We start from the raw sequence: 14,497 nt of genomic DNA, 5'->3' as shown, positions 1-14,497 counted from the left end.
TCTCCGACTGAACTCAGCCATCCTATCACTCTGGCCTACTGAAGTGTAAAGTGCCCACCCCCGAGACAGGAATTACTCAAGTGGTAAACTTTATGAAAGAATTATAGAGCGTAAAATCAGACCCCTTATTGAAGAGAACCTCTTCGAAGAACAATATGGATTCAGGAAGGGGAGATAAACAACTGATTTAATCTTTACAGTCCATCAGTTAATGGAAAAATACTACGAACACAACCGAGATTTGTGGTTAGCCTTTCTGGATATCAAGAAAGCATTTGATGCTGTGAACGGAGAGAATGTGTGGGAAATACTGAAGAAAATTGGAATACAGGATGACGTGATACACAGGATCAAGAATTTGTATGAAGATACCCAAAGTAAAATCAAAACACCTGTAGGAATGACTGAAATCTTTGATATAAAATCTGGGTTAAGACAGGGTGGTGTTTTGTCTCCTCTTCTTTTCATCACTGTGATGAATGAGATTCAGAGAAAAGTTCACCAAGCCATAGAGGTAAGAAAATGAAAGTTATCTTGTTCGTGGATGATATATGTTTGTGGGGAGATTCTAAAGAAGACCTTCAAGGACAAATAAACTCCTGGACAGAAGCTGCTAAAGAATATGGACTCATCTTCAGCCAAGAGAAAAGTGAGGTTATGGTCATGAAGAGATACGGACAAGCAATGGGGCACATTGAAATGGAGGGGAAACAGCTACAGATGAACAATTCAAATATCTTGGAAGTGTTATCTCTGATTCTGGTTCTATAGGTAAGGAATTTCCCACAGAATTCAGGCAGGTAGCAACTTTTACAAAATAGTTAAAGACATAATATGGAACAAGAAAATACCAACAAAATGTAAGAGAGTCATATGTGAAATCTATTACGTACCAATCCTGACCTATGGTTGCAAAACATGGACCATGAGAAATAAAGATGTTAGTAGAATCCAGGCAACAGAAATGAGATTTGTCCGTAGCATGATCGGTAAAACACGGAGGGACAGAGTCCGTAATGAGGAAATCTGCAAGCAGGTTCAAGTTGTAAGACTGCAGGACAGAATAACAGCGCAGCGACTGAGATGGTATGGACATATGCGATGCATGGGAGATAACAGATTACTGAAAAAATGTATGATCTAAAACTTGAAGACAAAAGACCAAGAGGGCGACCAAGACTCAGGTACAAGGACAGGGTGAAGATTGACATTCAGCAGCGAGGACATACTTTGGAAAGCATCGAAGAAGGAGAGAAATTCAGAGACCGCAACTGGTGGAGAAGCCTCATTCGCCGACCCATCGCTTAGGATGGAACGACGTGGGATATGTATGTATGTATGTATGTATGTATGTATGTATGTATGTATGTATAATTATTAGAATTAAAATTGTTGAAGTTGCTTCTGGTTGCCAGGAAGCATGCCAATACTGGGATATGTGCAGCAATTGTCAACAACAGTTGTAGCATATTTAACAATCGAATGAATATTAACCTTTTTTTTCCCTTTGTTAAGCCAGGTCTCCCCCCTTAAGCAATTGTTTTAGTGTAATGTGTTCTGCATTCTGTAGTCACATTGTTATCGCAGTGTTATGTATGTATGTTTAGTCCTCAGCCCGAAAGCTGGTTGGATCCTCAACAGCTCTGCCATCAGCTGTCATATATGGCCTAGGCATCACTGAAGAGGCGTACTAGGGAAATGAGGAGTGAGGTAGTTTCCCGTTGCTTTCCTCACCGAGCCAGAAGTTGCTATTACACATCAGTCTGCCAAGCCCACTGAAATGCATGCACCAACCGACCCTATGAGCAATATTTTCACACCATTCATAGCAGGGACTGGCTGCAGAAGGAATGGCATTACTAGCATCACTCATACCTCAGTCACTTTCATTTTGTCAAAGCCAAGGGTAAAGCTGAGACAGATCAATGAAAGTAACAAGATTGCTCTAGCCCATACCAGAAGACATAGTGCACTGTAAACACTAGGTCCCGCCAGCAAGGGCATATCGCAGTGTTATTGATGTAAAAATAAATTTTAGTTTTATTTTCCCCATGTGATGTGAAAATGTATGTTTCAGATGTTTAAGACATTGTTTATTTAACTTATAGAATTTTTGCTATATAACAGGCTCGTTATCCTCATCTCACATTCCCTCTTTGTATTTGGATGAATATTCCAATTTGCTTTACGTTGTACGAACACACATAGGTCTTATGGCAACTACTGATCAGTTAAATGAAGATATTATATTTAACAGCTCTTTTATGCTCTTCTGTTTCAGGTTCCTGAAAATTATATTTCAAAGGAGATTTTTGATGCTGTGAGTGTGTACATTATCCCAAAAGCTCAACTTCAAAGAAGCACTTTGACTGTGTATGTTTTCCTCTTGTACTTTCATTTCTAAACCTTACTAGACTTTAGACCTAATAATTCATATGAACACATATATTGTAATATTTCCTCAATAAGATTCCATGGCCTGTTGAAATAAATAACAGTTGGGAACTGAGTGGGAAAATATGAGAAACTGGAATTAGTCAAGTAATTAAGCGTGTGTGAGAGGAATTCAGAATACTCAGAGAAAGTGTTAAACAGAGGAATATATCATATAGTATATACATATCATAAAATATCATAGGGGAGTGTGGGGCACATTGAACCGGAAAAAATATTTTTCACTGCTACTCATCCAGTAATTTTAATACAGATCTGCGGTTTTCCCCCTGTTGAAGTTCAATCATTCAAATATCTAATGCCCTTATATGAATATACTATGAATAGTAGTTTCTAAGCTGTGTGTCTTTAAATAAAATTAGGTAAATGGTTCATTCTGCCCCATCCTTGGGGTACCATGAACCAGTCTACAGTCTACAGAAGAACTTAATTACAGAGTTATTTCCAAATTTAATGTGATCTTCACATACAATCCTCTTATAAATTACATAACTAAGCATATAGGCATTCAACCAAGCATACATACATACATATCCCACGTCGTTCCATCTTAAGCGATGGGTCGGCAAACGAGGCTTCTCCACCAGTTGCGGTCCCTGAACTTCTCTCCTTCTTCAGTGCTTTCCAAAGTATGTCATCTCTGTTGGATATCAATCTTCACCATGTCCTTGTACCTGAGTCTTGGTCGCCCTCTTGATCTTTTGTTTTCAAGTTTTAGATCGTACATTTTTTTTGGTATTCTGTTATCACCCATATGTCGCATATGTCCATACCATCTCAGTTGCTGCACTGTTATTTTGTCCTGCAGTCTTACAACTTGAGCCTGCTTGCGGATTTCCTCATTACGGACTCTGTCCCTCCGTGTTTTGCCGATCATGCTACGGACAAATCTCATTTCTGCTGCTTGGATTCTACTAACATCTTTGTTTCTCACGGTCCATGTTTCGCAACCATAGGTCAGGATTGGTACGTAATAAGTTTCATATATGACTCTCTTACAACCAAGCATACACATTTGAAATTAACGGACTTCAGTGGACTGGAAGTTAATTCCAAATTTGAAGTATGATTTTTGTCTCTTTGTCAACCCCTGTTCAGTAGGATTTGGCAGCACATATACTATATTGTTTGCTGGAACAGATGCCTCATCCCTTACCTGAGGAAAAAAGAACTTTCCACCCATGCTTTCCTCTTTCTCATAAATGATACCTGATAGTCACCTGCATCATCCTTTGGTTTCAATATTTTCCCCACATAGTAAACATACTTTTTGTTTTTCAGTTCAAACTTGGTCAGAACAAAATCATCTGTTTCTGGAGATTTGTCCAAATCCTCAAAGTTGTATTCCGATTCATCAAACTCATCCAGGTTGGCATCGCTCTCTTCGTACTGAACTCCACCGTCCTCTTCCTCAGATTCCTGCTCATAAAGCTTCTGTTTAACCTTTTCTATGGGATGTTTTGTGGCTTTCAACAAATTTTTCTTTGGTGTATCAGTTGCAATTAAACTTCATCCTTTCCTGCATTTAGGCCTACTAGTCTTTCTGTTCTCAGCTTTTGGATATCCTCGAATTACTTCTGGAGAAAATCTTTTAGGAAAAGATGTTTGAGTAGGCCTATCTTGCACTACACATGGTCCTGCTTGCTGCTGATCTTGTGACAGGCTAACACTGCTAGCATCTGACATTGTTCCTTTATTTTCCTTAACTCTGTTTGTCACCTCACTGACCATATAATCTTCATTGGTGAATATGTCTTTCTCAAAAGGAAAAATTCCAGTTTTTTTGAAAGGCAGAACATATGTTAGAGGGTGTCATAGATCTGTCATGAGCAATTTTAACGCATGCAGCTACATTGTAAATTGTAAGAGGAATACCCTTATTTTGTAGGAGTTTGGAATTTAGTGCTGAGTAATAACTTCCCTTGAATGAAGAGAACCCGCCCACATCTAGAGGCTGCAGTTTGTTTGAGGTATGTGGGGGTATAGTCAGCATAACAACTCCATTGGCCTTTGCTAAATATATTACGTCAATAGACAGATGGCTTTCATGATTGTCTAAAATCAGAAGCGAAGGATTATCTTTGCTACTACTGGATTTATGAATGAAATGCTTCATGACATCCATAAAGAGTTCACTGTTCATCCAGGCAGTCTTTGTAGCTAATCTGAGGGTGCCTGTTGCTGCACTACTTGTCATATGTTGCTTAAAATGTACTCGAGGTAATACCATTGCTGGGGGCAAGAAAGTACCACTCGCACTAATTATGCAGCAGGTGGTGACCAAGACACCATGTTCACCAATAGTAGCTTGAGAAACCTGTTTTATTCCTTTCTGTGCCACAATCTTTGGAAGTGTCTCTGGTACAATTGAGGTACTGGTTTCATCTAAATTGAAGACCCTGGTACCATCAGCAAACTCAGGATACCTCTGGTACAGTTCTTCCAGGTTGTTGAAGAAAGTCGAAACATTATACCGATTAAAAGACATTGCCCTGAACAAGCTGCAGCCTTCTGGGGTTCGGATACTTAAACTAGGATTTCATTTCATGAACCCATATAACCAGTCCACACCTGTTCCCTCATTCCAGTTCTCTGGAATTGTCAGACTATTTTTCACAGCCAGCTCACACGCTAAGCGCCAGTATGTTTTGGTGTCAACGCCGAAGCATATCCTAGAAGAATGCAACACATACTCCACTAATTCCTTTTCTTGTTCCACAGTAAATACCTTACGGTTGTCATAGTTTGGTGTCAATCTTCCATCAGAATCACTTTTAATTTTTTGGATGTATCGTCGAAGAGTAGGGTAAGGTATTGAATGAGATTTAGCTGCTTGGTGAACCGACATTCCAGTATTCAGAACATCCTGTACAGCATCTTGCATTGCATCATGACTAGTTTTATCTGCCTTTCTGTGATATGTATGAACCATCTTCAAGCCTGATAAAAAAAAATAGGACTAGTTAAATTATGTAAATGTCTTAAGTCTTTCATATACAGTACTTTTGTCCGACTTGTTGGCTGAATGGTCAGCATACTGACCTTCGGTTCAGAGGATCCTGGGTTCGATTCACGGCCGAGTCGGGGATTTTAATCGCTGCCCTTTTTTTTTTTTTTTTGCTATTTGTTTTACGTCACACTGACACAGACAGGTCTTTGGCGACAATGGGATAGGAAAGGCCTAGGAAGTGGAAGGAAGTGACCGTGGCCTTAATTGAGGTACAGCCCCGGCATTTGCCTGGTGTGAAAATGGGAAACCATGGAAAACCATCTTCAGGGCTGCCAACAGTGGGGCTCGAACCCACTATCTCCCGATTACTGGATACTGGCCGCACTTAAGCGACTGTTGGTTTTCGAGATTAAGGGAGACGGGTATATTTGACTTGACTTAATAAATAGGTCGAAAAATCTAGCAACATAGCACTTAAGCGACTGCAGCTATTGAGCTTGGTTTAATCACTTCTGATTAATTCTTCTGGCTCGGGGACTGGGTGTATGTGTCCGTCCCAACACTCTCCTCATCATATTCAGACAACATACCACACTACCAACCACCACAGAAACACGCAATAGTGATTACATCCCTCCATCTAGGGTTGGTGTCAGGAAGGGCATTCAGCCATAAAACAGGGCCAAATCCACACGTGTGATGCAGTTCGTAGTCGTGACCCCACAGGTGTGGGAAAAGCGGTAGGAAAAGAAGAAGAATATACAGTACTTTCAATTTTAGTTTGACATTGAATCCATAGCAATTTTGAATGTGCTTATTTTAGTCCATTCACCTTCAGATAATCATTCCAGAAGTGCAACCTTTCTTAGATCTCTGTCTCAGTATTTCCCCAGGTGACTAAATTATCTGCAAAAGCAAATGATTGAGGGCCCATGCTGTTCTTCTGCTTCACTTCTTTTGTGTGGATCTGCGTAATGTAATGGTTAGCCGTATTAGCTGTCATCCTTGGAGGCCCCGGCTCAATTTCTGGCACTGCCAAAGGTTTAAGAATGGCAGAAGGGCTGGTACATGCAGTTGACCTCCATTAGGGGTGTGCCTGAAAAGAGTTGCACCATCTTGGGATGAGGACACACATTTTTTCCTTCTTTTATGATATCGTACAAAGGAACGAAGAAAAGTAACGTGAACTCCTTTAGTTGCCTGCAATTAGTCAGAATATATGCAGTATCTCTAGCTTGTTCTGCGTACTGCCATTTCTTGATGAACGCAGTACTTTTGCACTGTCTCTGACATAGGCTAAAGCAAAAATGTAGCTACAACCGAAGTCCCAGTCTCATTCTTGGCTGTGTCAGTATGCAAGCTGCTGGGGTACGGGTGGTATTAAAAAGAAAGCATAGTTAGCAGGCTGCAGTGAATGTCTTAATGCATAGCCTTGTAACCATAATTTCGGGACAACTACAGTTACACATAAATTATAATAATAACATAGAAAAAATAATGATAAAATAAGAATAATAATAGAAAGTAATATAAGAGTAATAATAATAATAATAATGAGATAGGAAAATGACGCATTGGCAGAGAATTCATATAAACCAAATACAGGGAACACTTACAGGCCTAAAAATGACAACTAAGACAGGATAGTGGAACGTGCTGGGAAGCCCTATCTATGAGGTCCATGGGAACGTATGACGTTATGGGGGAGAAAAGACTTACAAGAAACACCCTCTAGCGCAACTATATTAAAAATGACAAAGTTTTACAGAATACAGTTCCACGACACGGAAACAAGACATACTTAAGTAACTTAACATAAAATTTGATTTAACAATGAAGGTGATGCTACATTAAAGGTATAGTTTAAAGCGAAGGTATTTAATGGATGAAAGAATTGAAACTACGGCAATTGGAACCTAGGGTAAACTCGGACACATTAAATTAAACTTTTAAAATGACATTAAGCAAAGAAATAATGAAACACCAAAGGAATTAAACTAAATGAAACAAAACCAGAAAACATTGAGAATAACATAGCAAAAACACTGAAATAACACTTACCGCGGAAAGATGGAGCTCCCGAGGGTAGTAGCCCTCGAGCGCGAACACTCGCTTGGGCGGTCGGATGGAAATTGACGCCGACCTCACGCATAATTTTTCCAAGCCGGCCACCAGGCCGGAAATGGCCCGATTACAATTAACCAATAAGATTAAACTTACGCTAGATTCCTGGACCTTTTTGCCAATAGGAAATCTTGTGACCATATATGGTCATTTTAGCATCGTTAGCAATTGCACAAGTTCTGGAACATTACGATTACAACACCAAAATTTCATCATAGGAAACCACACGTGTGGTACAGGGTGACTCAACTTAAATAACCTTTTACATTTTTAAATCACATTACAAACATCAAATCAACCTTTGGACAAGTTACATCCTTGCTGACATTAATTTAAATTATAAATTACATAAAAATTTACATACAAAAAAAAAAAAACACTTCGAAAACAATTCTCGTATCTCGCAATGTTCATTTACAGTTCCATATTATCGTGAAAACAATTCTCGTATCTTGCAATGTTCATTTACAGTTCCATATTATCGTGATGTTTCCATATTTAAAAAAATTTACAAACATATTTCAGTTACACAAAAACTTTAAAATTTATATTTCTAAACACACTGTAGTTCCAATTCTCCGTCCCACCGACTGGTGACAGCCTTAGCCAGCCTTTAACTCTAACGGTTTAGAGGCTACTGGTGAATTGTTTAGTTTTCTCCATCTGAACACAAGAGGAACTGCAACTTGTCCAAGATTCACTTTTTTGTTTGTTAACAAATTAGTATCTGGACTTCCAGACCTACATACTAGACCACTCATCCATTACTCGTGGCTCATAAACTAGGACATGACAGAAGGAACGTACTTTTTGAACTACTGATATCAGAATAAATGTCTGAAGGAGTGTTTCTCTGAGCAAAGATGTGATTAGACATGATATGGGCTTTTGGGCTTATGCTGTGTCAAGAAAATAAGGTGAAACTCTTCCCAAGCATAATATAAAAACCGTGTTTGGCACAGTCACTAAAATTGCTCACAGTTTAGGTAAAAGCAAGGACAAATTGTCCGCACTATTACACCTTGGGGTGTACAAAATTTAACTTACTTGCAGCAAGGTATACATTGGCCAAACATGCCGGTCCATTGGGTCTTGCATCAAGGAACACCAAAAAAATATCCGTCTCAACCAGCCAGACAAGTCAACAATAGCTGAGCACGCTCTATCGTTGGGTCATGATGTTGTGTTCCAAAATGCTTGAGCTCTTACCCGCACTAAACACTGCAGATCTAGAATTATACGGAAAGCTGTGGAAATACGTAAAAATCCTATCAATTTCAACAGGGACACTGGCTATCAATTAAGTAATACGTAGTTGCCAGCCATTAAGGATTTACGTAGGTAGTTCTCTTCCCTGTCCTTTCTATATTGTTATTTCGTTTCAGTGTTTTCCAAATTCGTACGTTCGTCATCACCCAGTTGGTTCATTCCAAGCTATGTGTTAATATCGTACTTTCATAACATGTGTACACTGGTTATGCCCCCTCCCCCCTCTCTCACACCATCTCACATCATCATCTGGTTTTCTCCACATACTTTCTTTTAAACCTAAGAATTTCATTTTTTTTTGTCCGTATTGAACTGAGAAGGATGATAGGAAAAACTTAAAACGGTCCACCTTTTCAATACAAAAAGTTATATTTTATTTATAACATGTATTTGTACTTGGAACTAGTTTCGACGCTGTGTTTGCGTCATCATCAGCCAAAATGGGAAACAGGCACAAGGCGTTACATTATCTCCTTGTAAGATGTGTATTGTTTAATGTAACGCCTTGTGTAACATAAATGCCTACATGCTTGCCCGTTTCCCATTTTGGCTGATGATGACGCAAACACAGCGTCGAAACTAGTTCCAAGTACAAATACATGTTATAAATAAAATATAACTTTTTGTATTGAAAAGGTGGACCGTTTTAAGTTTTTCCTATCATCACATACTTTCTTTTCATTCTTCAGCTCTGTTCTATTTTATCTTGGTGTCTTTTGTTGCATTTGATTTTATTAGTTTCTATTTATTTCTTCTACCACATTCGTCCCTGATTCATCTGATGTCCTCTCTGTAACTCCTCACGCACACACGGTGTGATGAACATCTTAATTGGAGCTTAAAGTTGTCGGCAGCTCCCGCTTGGAGCGCTGTGCCAGCATACAGCGAGCCACCTGGTGTTGAATGAATGTACCACTACTGCTCCAACGGTAAAACAATCTTAAATGCAAAGTTCTCTGTGAAACATAAAGGGTTTCACCTTGTTTTCTTGATATGGCATAAGCCCAAAGGCCCATATCATGTCTACCAGTACGGGCCGTGGAAGCACCAATGTTAACAAAGATGTGATTGTTTTTAAAAGGGAGAAGATATGAATAATCAGAGGCTTTTGTCACCGATTAAGCCCTAGTAGAGATTTAATGTATGTGATGACCTTCTAGCATAGGAATTAAGCATGGAATTCTTTAATGTAAATATAAATTAATATTATGTAATAGAACTGAATGTTACATTTTTTAAATAGAAATGTACATTTCTTTTGTACATTTATTGGTAAATCTGAAGTTGCTATTATGATAAAGTAGATATAATTGATATCTGATCTGATGATAAAATTTAGTTTTAAATTTTTCTTGTAGTTAAAAAATATGTTGATTATTAATGGAAAAATCATTTAACATTTCAGAACATTATATGAATCAAAGATCCTGGGATTTCCTGTGAGAATAGACAACAAAAAGTATGCCAGAAATGCATTTTATTTCAACCTGTGTTTTGTGTGTGATGCGTGGGCACGAAGTGTACAGTATGAAACTGTTGTTAAGAAGCTTGCTGATTACCTGGTAAGTGACAACATTATGTAGTTAGAAAGAAAATAAATAATCTTTGTATGGACAACATTTTACATACAAAAGACATCACAATAACTTGTGGTGACCATGTACTTCTAGGTATTTTCTAGCTTTGTGCTCTGGTAACCAAGTTTATGACATCGTGTGAAATGACTAATTACACTGACTACATTGTCTTTCGTTGTTTCTAGTGGTTTCTGTATACAGTAGTTAGGAATGGTGATATCAGTAAAAGTGTACAATCTCTATCAAACATTTGGTCTTCTGAATTTATATTTTTTCTATTAGTATGCCCGTTTTTAGTATGCTCTGAATACACAACAATAAGCAAATTCTACTCAAAACTCAAAGTTTGTAGACAGTGTGATTTATTTAACCCATTGATATATCAATTTTGTAGCCCTTTGTATGCCCAGAATTGGTTTTTAATTTACATGAGTCACAGCTATTCGTAGGTTCTCATGCAACCTTCACTTTATTCAATAAAATAATCGTGAACCTTTCCTGTGAATTAGGCATTTCAGAAGGTATGGATAATTCTGAAACAGTCAACAGTGTGCTAAGCCATGACACATTTATCGCATTCATATCAGAGAAATGAGCCATCTTGTGATTGGCAAGCATACCATTTTGTCAATAGAGCAATGGTCTATTAAATTCAAACATTTTGACATTATTAGAATAGCTATGGCCACTCATATGTCATTTCTGAGGAAGCAGAGCAAAGTCAGTCAATCAATTAATCACCATTGATCTGCATTTAGGACTGTTACTCAGATGGCAGATTCCTATCAGTTGTATAATTATCTTAAATGAATTTTAAAAAGTTGGAAATTTACCAAAAATTTCCTTTGATAAATTATTCCATCCCTAATTCCTCTTCCAATAAATGAATATTTGCCTCAGTTTGTCCTCTTGAATTTCAGATTCATCCACAAGGTTTTTCCTACTTTTAAAAATTCTACTCAAGCCGTTTCTCCACTGATATCTCAGAACATTTCGCTTAGTCGAGCAGCTTATTTCCTTACTTCCAAGTTTTCCCAGCCCAAAGTTTGCAACATTTTCGTAACACTCCTCTTGTCTGAAATTGCCCTGAACAAACCGTGCTGATTTCCTATGAATCTTTTACAGTTTTCATATCAAGTAATCCTGTTGTTGGTCCCATACATTGAGGTCTTACCAGTGACTTATATGCCCTTTCCTTTTCATCTGTACTACAACCCCTAAGCCATCATGAAACATAAAGTTTCCTTATTGTCTCATTTCATTCGGTATAGATCCTAAATAATATCATATCTGGCATATATTATACTTTTCTCTTATAACTGGTGTTGGCTTTGAAGGTATCAAATCAAAATGCCTGCACATACAGTGTTTTCATTTTTGTTTTGCTAATTGTTTAGCATTTCACTAATTTATGGCAACAATTTATTATTATTATTATTATTATTATTATTATTATTATTATTATTATTATTATTATTATTATTATTATTATTATTATTATTATTATTATTATTATTATTATTATTATTATTATTATTATTATTATTATTTCATTTAGTTCAGAACTATTCCATAGATCATTGTCATCATCATTATTTTCCCATAAGCTGATGCAGCTGGTTTGAGGAAAATGTGGTTCTTCTCCAGTTTAGTCTTATCTTTCCACAACCCCTCAACCTGCATTTTGGTGTGGCCTTGAGCAATATTTTTAATTTTAGTGTTAGTAAAAGCATTCAATTGATCTTTTCCTGAAGGAGTGCTTAATTTTTACCACTAGTGCTTATTTGTATTAAAAATCAATATACAATATTTTATGGAATTTTAGAAAGATAATATATCCTCATCTGTTGCCTTATGAGTGAGTTGCCATTTAGAATATCTCACCACAGTTCATAGAGCTTGCTGTATTGAAGGCCTCTAGATGTATTACTGTAGTACTTTGAGTCACCCAAATAGATATGATAAATACACACTTGTAAACTTTCCTATGCAAAAAATCACCAGTCTTGTAAAAGTGCGAGCTTGCTTTTTAATTTTATGAAGAAATATTTTTGAACTTCAGTACAGCAATGGTATCTAAAATGGTGACTAGAAATAATGTTTGTTAAATTATCTCTTTGCCTAGATGACAATGGAGTTGGAAACACACTTCCTGTCAAAACAGAATCAAACTCTTAGTGGGAAAGCTCGTCTTTCTACAATGTTAAAGCAAGTGCTTTATGATCTGAATACTTACAGAATTTGCACGCTTATTGGTAAGAAAATATGTTACTAGTACTGTTTATTATAATTATATAGTATAGGGTTGATGTTCACAAAATGTGAAATGGAGGATTTTCATTCATTAATTAATGTATTTATTTATCACACAGCAGAACAATAGCTCTTAAGTAAACAAAGAAATGTGGTATAGAAATATACATATAGTATATCATGAATCAATATCTTGTAACTGAAGCTAGGTTAAAGCTGATGAGGTCTTGGTAAAATCCATAGAAGTTTCTCAGTGGGCAAACTTTCACAAAGTGTTTGCAGTCACATGCTGGAGAGTTGCAGTGCCCCCCTCCATTTATGCCTGGAAGCATTGCATGTGGCATGGCCACTCTACACTCGGTTTAGTCTAGTTCACATATTCGTCTCTAGATTGAACTCCTGATGTTGACTGGTGGGATCTGTAACACCTTGGTGGCCTTGGTGGTTATATTTGGTGCTGAGTTCCAATCCTTCTGCCATTCTTCCTTGATGTATAAGTTCCTCTTATATCTTGCCATACTGGGTTCCTAGATTTCAGGCAGTTTGAGGGAAGATCATTTAGTACATATGTCCTGGATTGGGAGTTGTTGCAGATAGTTGGGATCATGAGGTTTCTTCCATTCTTGTAATTGCACTACCTGTTGTGTAAGTTATTGTGGCAGGATATTGCAGATGGTATGCAGGTAGGAAACAGGAGTAGGTTCCAGTGCACTTTTAATCTCCCATACATCCATTAAGGTGGACATAGATTTTCTTAGTTTGAGTGCTGCATTGCCACCCTAAGACACAATATTCAGCAAGGGGGTACTCTAGGGTGAGGGCTGTGGTGTGGAGGGTAGATGCATCAGTTCCCCAAGAGGTACCAGTCAGCTTCTTGAGGATGTTGCACATTTTAGGTTTATAACTGGTATTTTCTAAGTGATTTCTGTAAGTCAGAGATAGATCCACGACCCAGTATTAGATTTGGATAGCATCTCCACTTCTTGTAGTACGAATTCAAGGTTTTTATATATTTGGATAGGAAGCTCTCTCCCTCCTCTATCTTTGAGGTTTGAGTGGCTAATGCTTAGTCATTGTCATAGCAGGATTTGGTACTGATGGTATTAGGCATGTCACCGGTGTATAAGTTGAAGAGTAACGGGGCTAGCACAGATCCTTGAGGCAGTTTTTTTAACTCCAAAGGACTTGCTTACGTTTTGCCCAATAATGACCTTAAAAGAGCGGTTCGTTAATATTTTTTCTTCATCAGAGTTGTTAATTTCTTACGTGGCACATATCTTTTGATTTTAAGTTTTTTTGAAACAAGAACACAAAATGGAGGAATGATTGCTTATTACTGAACAGATCCACTTATCTTGGGTAGCTGGATCGAGGGTACCTCAGATAGCAGAAAACTCAGATAAGGCAGAACGTGTAGCAAAGCATGGTTTTAGTTAGAAATGATGACATTGTTACTGCTGATGTAATGCAAATTTTAAGTAATTGAATTTGTCTTATAAAATTGGAAATTGTATGTACAGGACTTAATAGAGTAGGCACCGAGTGACTTGGGTACGCCATTTGGGTCACATAACTAATAGCGTGCATTCCGGAGATGATGGGTTCGAACCCCACTGTTGGAGCCCTGAAGATGGTTTTCCATGGTTTCCCGTTTTCACACCTGAATTAAGGCTATGGTCGCTTCCTTCCCAGCCATAAGACCTGTCTGTGTTGATGTGTCATAAAACAAATAGAGAAACTAACAGAATAGGCCCTAATAACCATTTTAAAATCAAGTTAAACTTTCTTTACAAAGAAGTCCTGTTTGTTGTTTAAGCTTATGCCCCTTTCTCACTGATATGTTGCACCACCATCTCAACCAAAGCAAATT

The 14,497-nt window shown here is 37.7% G+C and overlaps 1 protein-coding gene across 2 annotated transcripts in view; it reads left to right on the top strand.

Annotated features, from left to right (window-relative positions):
• The window catches only part of LOC136879120 (GATOR1 complex protein NPRL2), an 81,337-nt gene that overhangs the window by 11,954 nt on the left and 54,886 nt on the right, over positions 1 to 14,497 (top strand). Inside the window, exons 2-4 of one of the 2 annotated variants that reach the window (XM_067152866.2) lie at positions 2,282 to 2,373; positions 10,203 to 10,359; positions 12,500 to 12,629. In XM_067152866.2, coding sequence (XP_067008967.1) covers positions 2,282 to 2,373; positions 10,203 to 10,359; positions 12,500 to 12,629 — 379 coding nt within the window. The remainder of the gene's footprint in view (positions 1 to 2,281; positions 2,374 to 10,202; positions 10,360 to 12,499; positions 12,630 to 14,497) is intronic. The other variant, XM_067152867.2, reaches the window with a different exon arrangement.

Source organism: Anabrus simplex, chromosome 8 (genome assembly GCF_040414725.1).
Source record: "Anabrus simplex isolate iqAnaSimp1 chromosome 8, ASM4041472v1, whole genome shotgun sequence".
NCBI classification, from domain to species: domain Eukaryota; kingdom Metazoa; phylum Arthropoda; class Insecta; order Orthoptera; family Tettigoniidae; genus Anabrus; species Anabrus simplex.
Note: the sequence above shows the minus strand (reverse complement) of the source record. Positions and strands in the feature narration are given on the sequence as shown.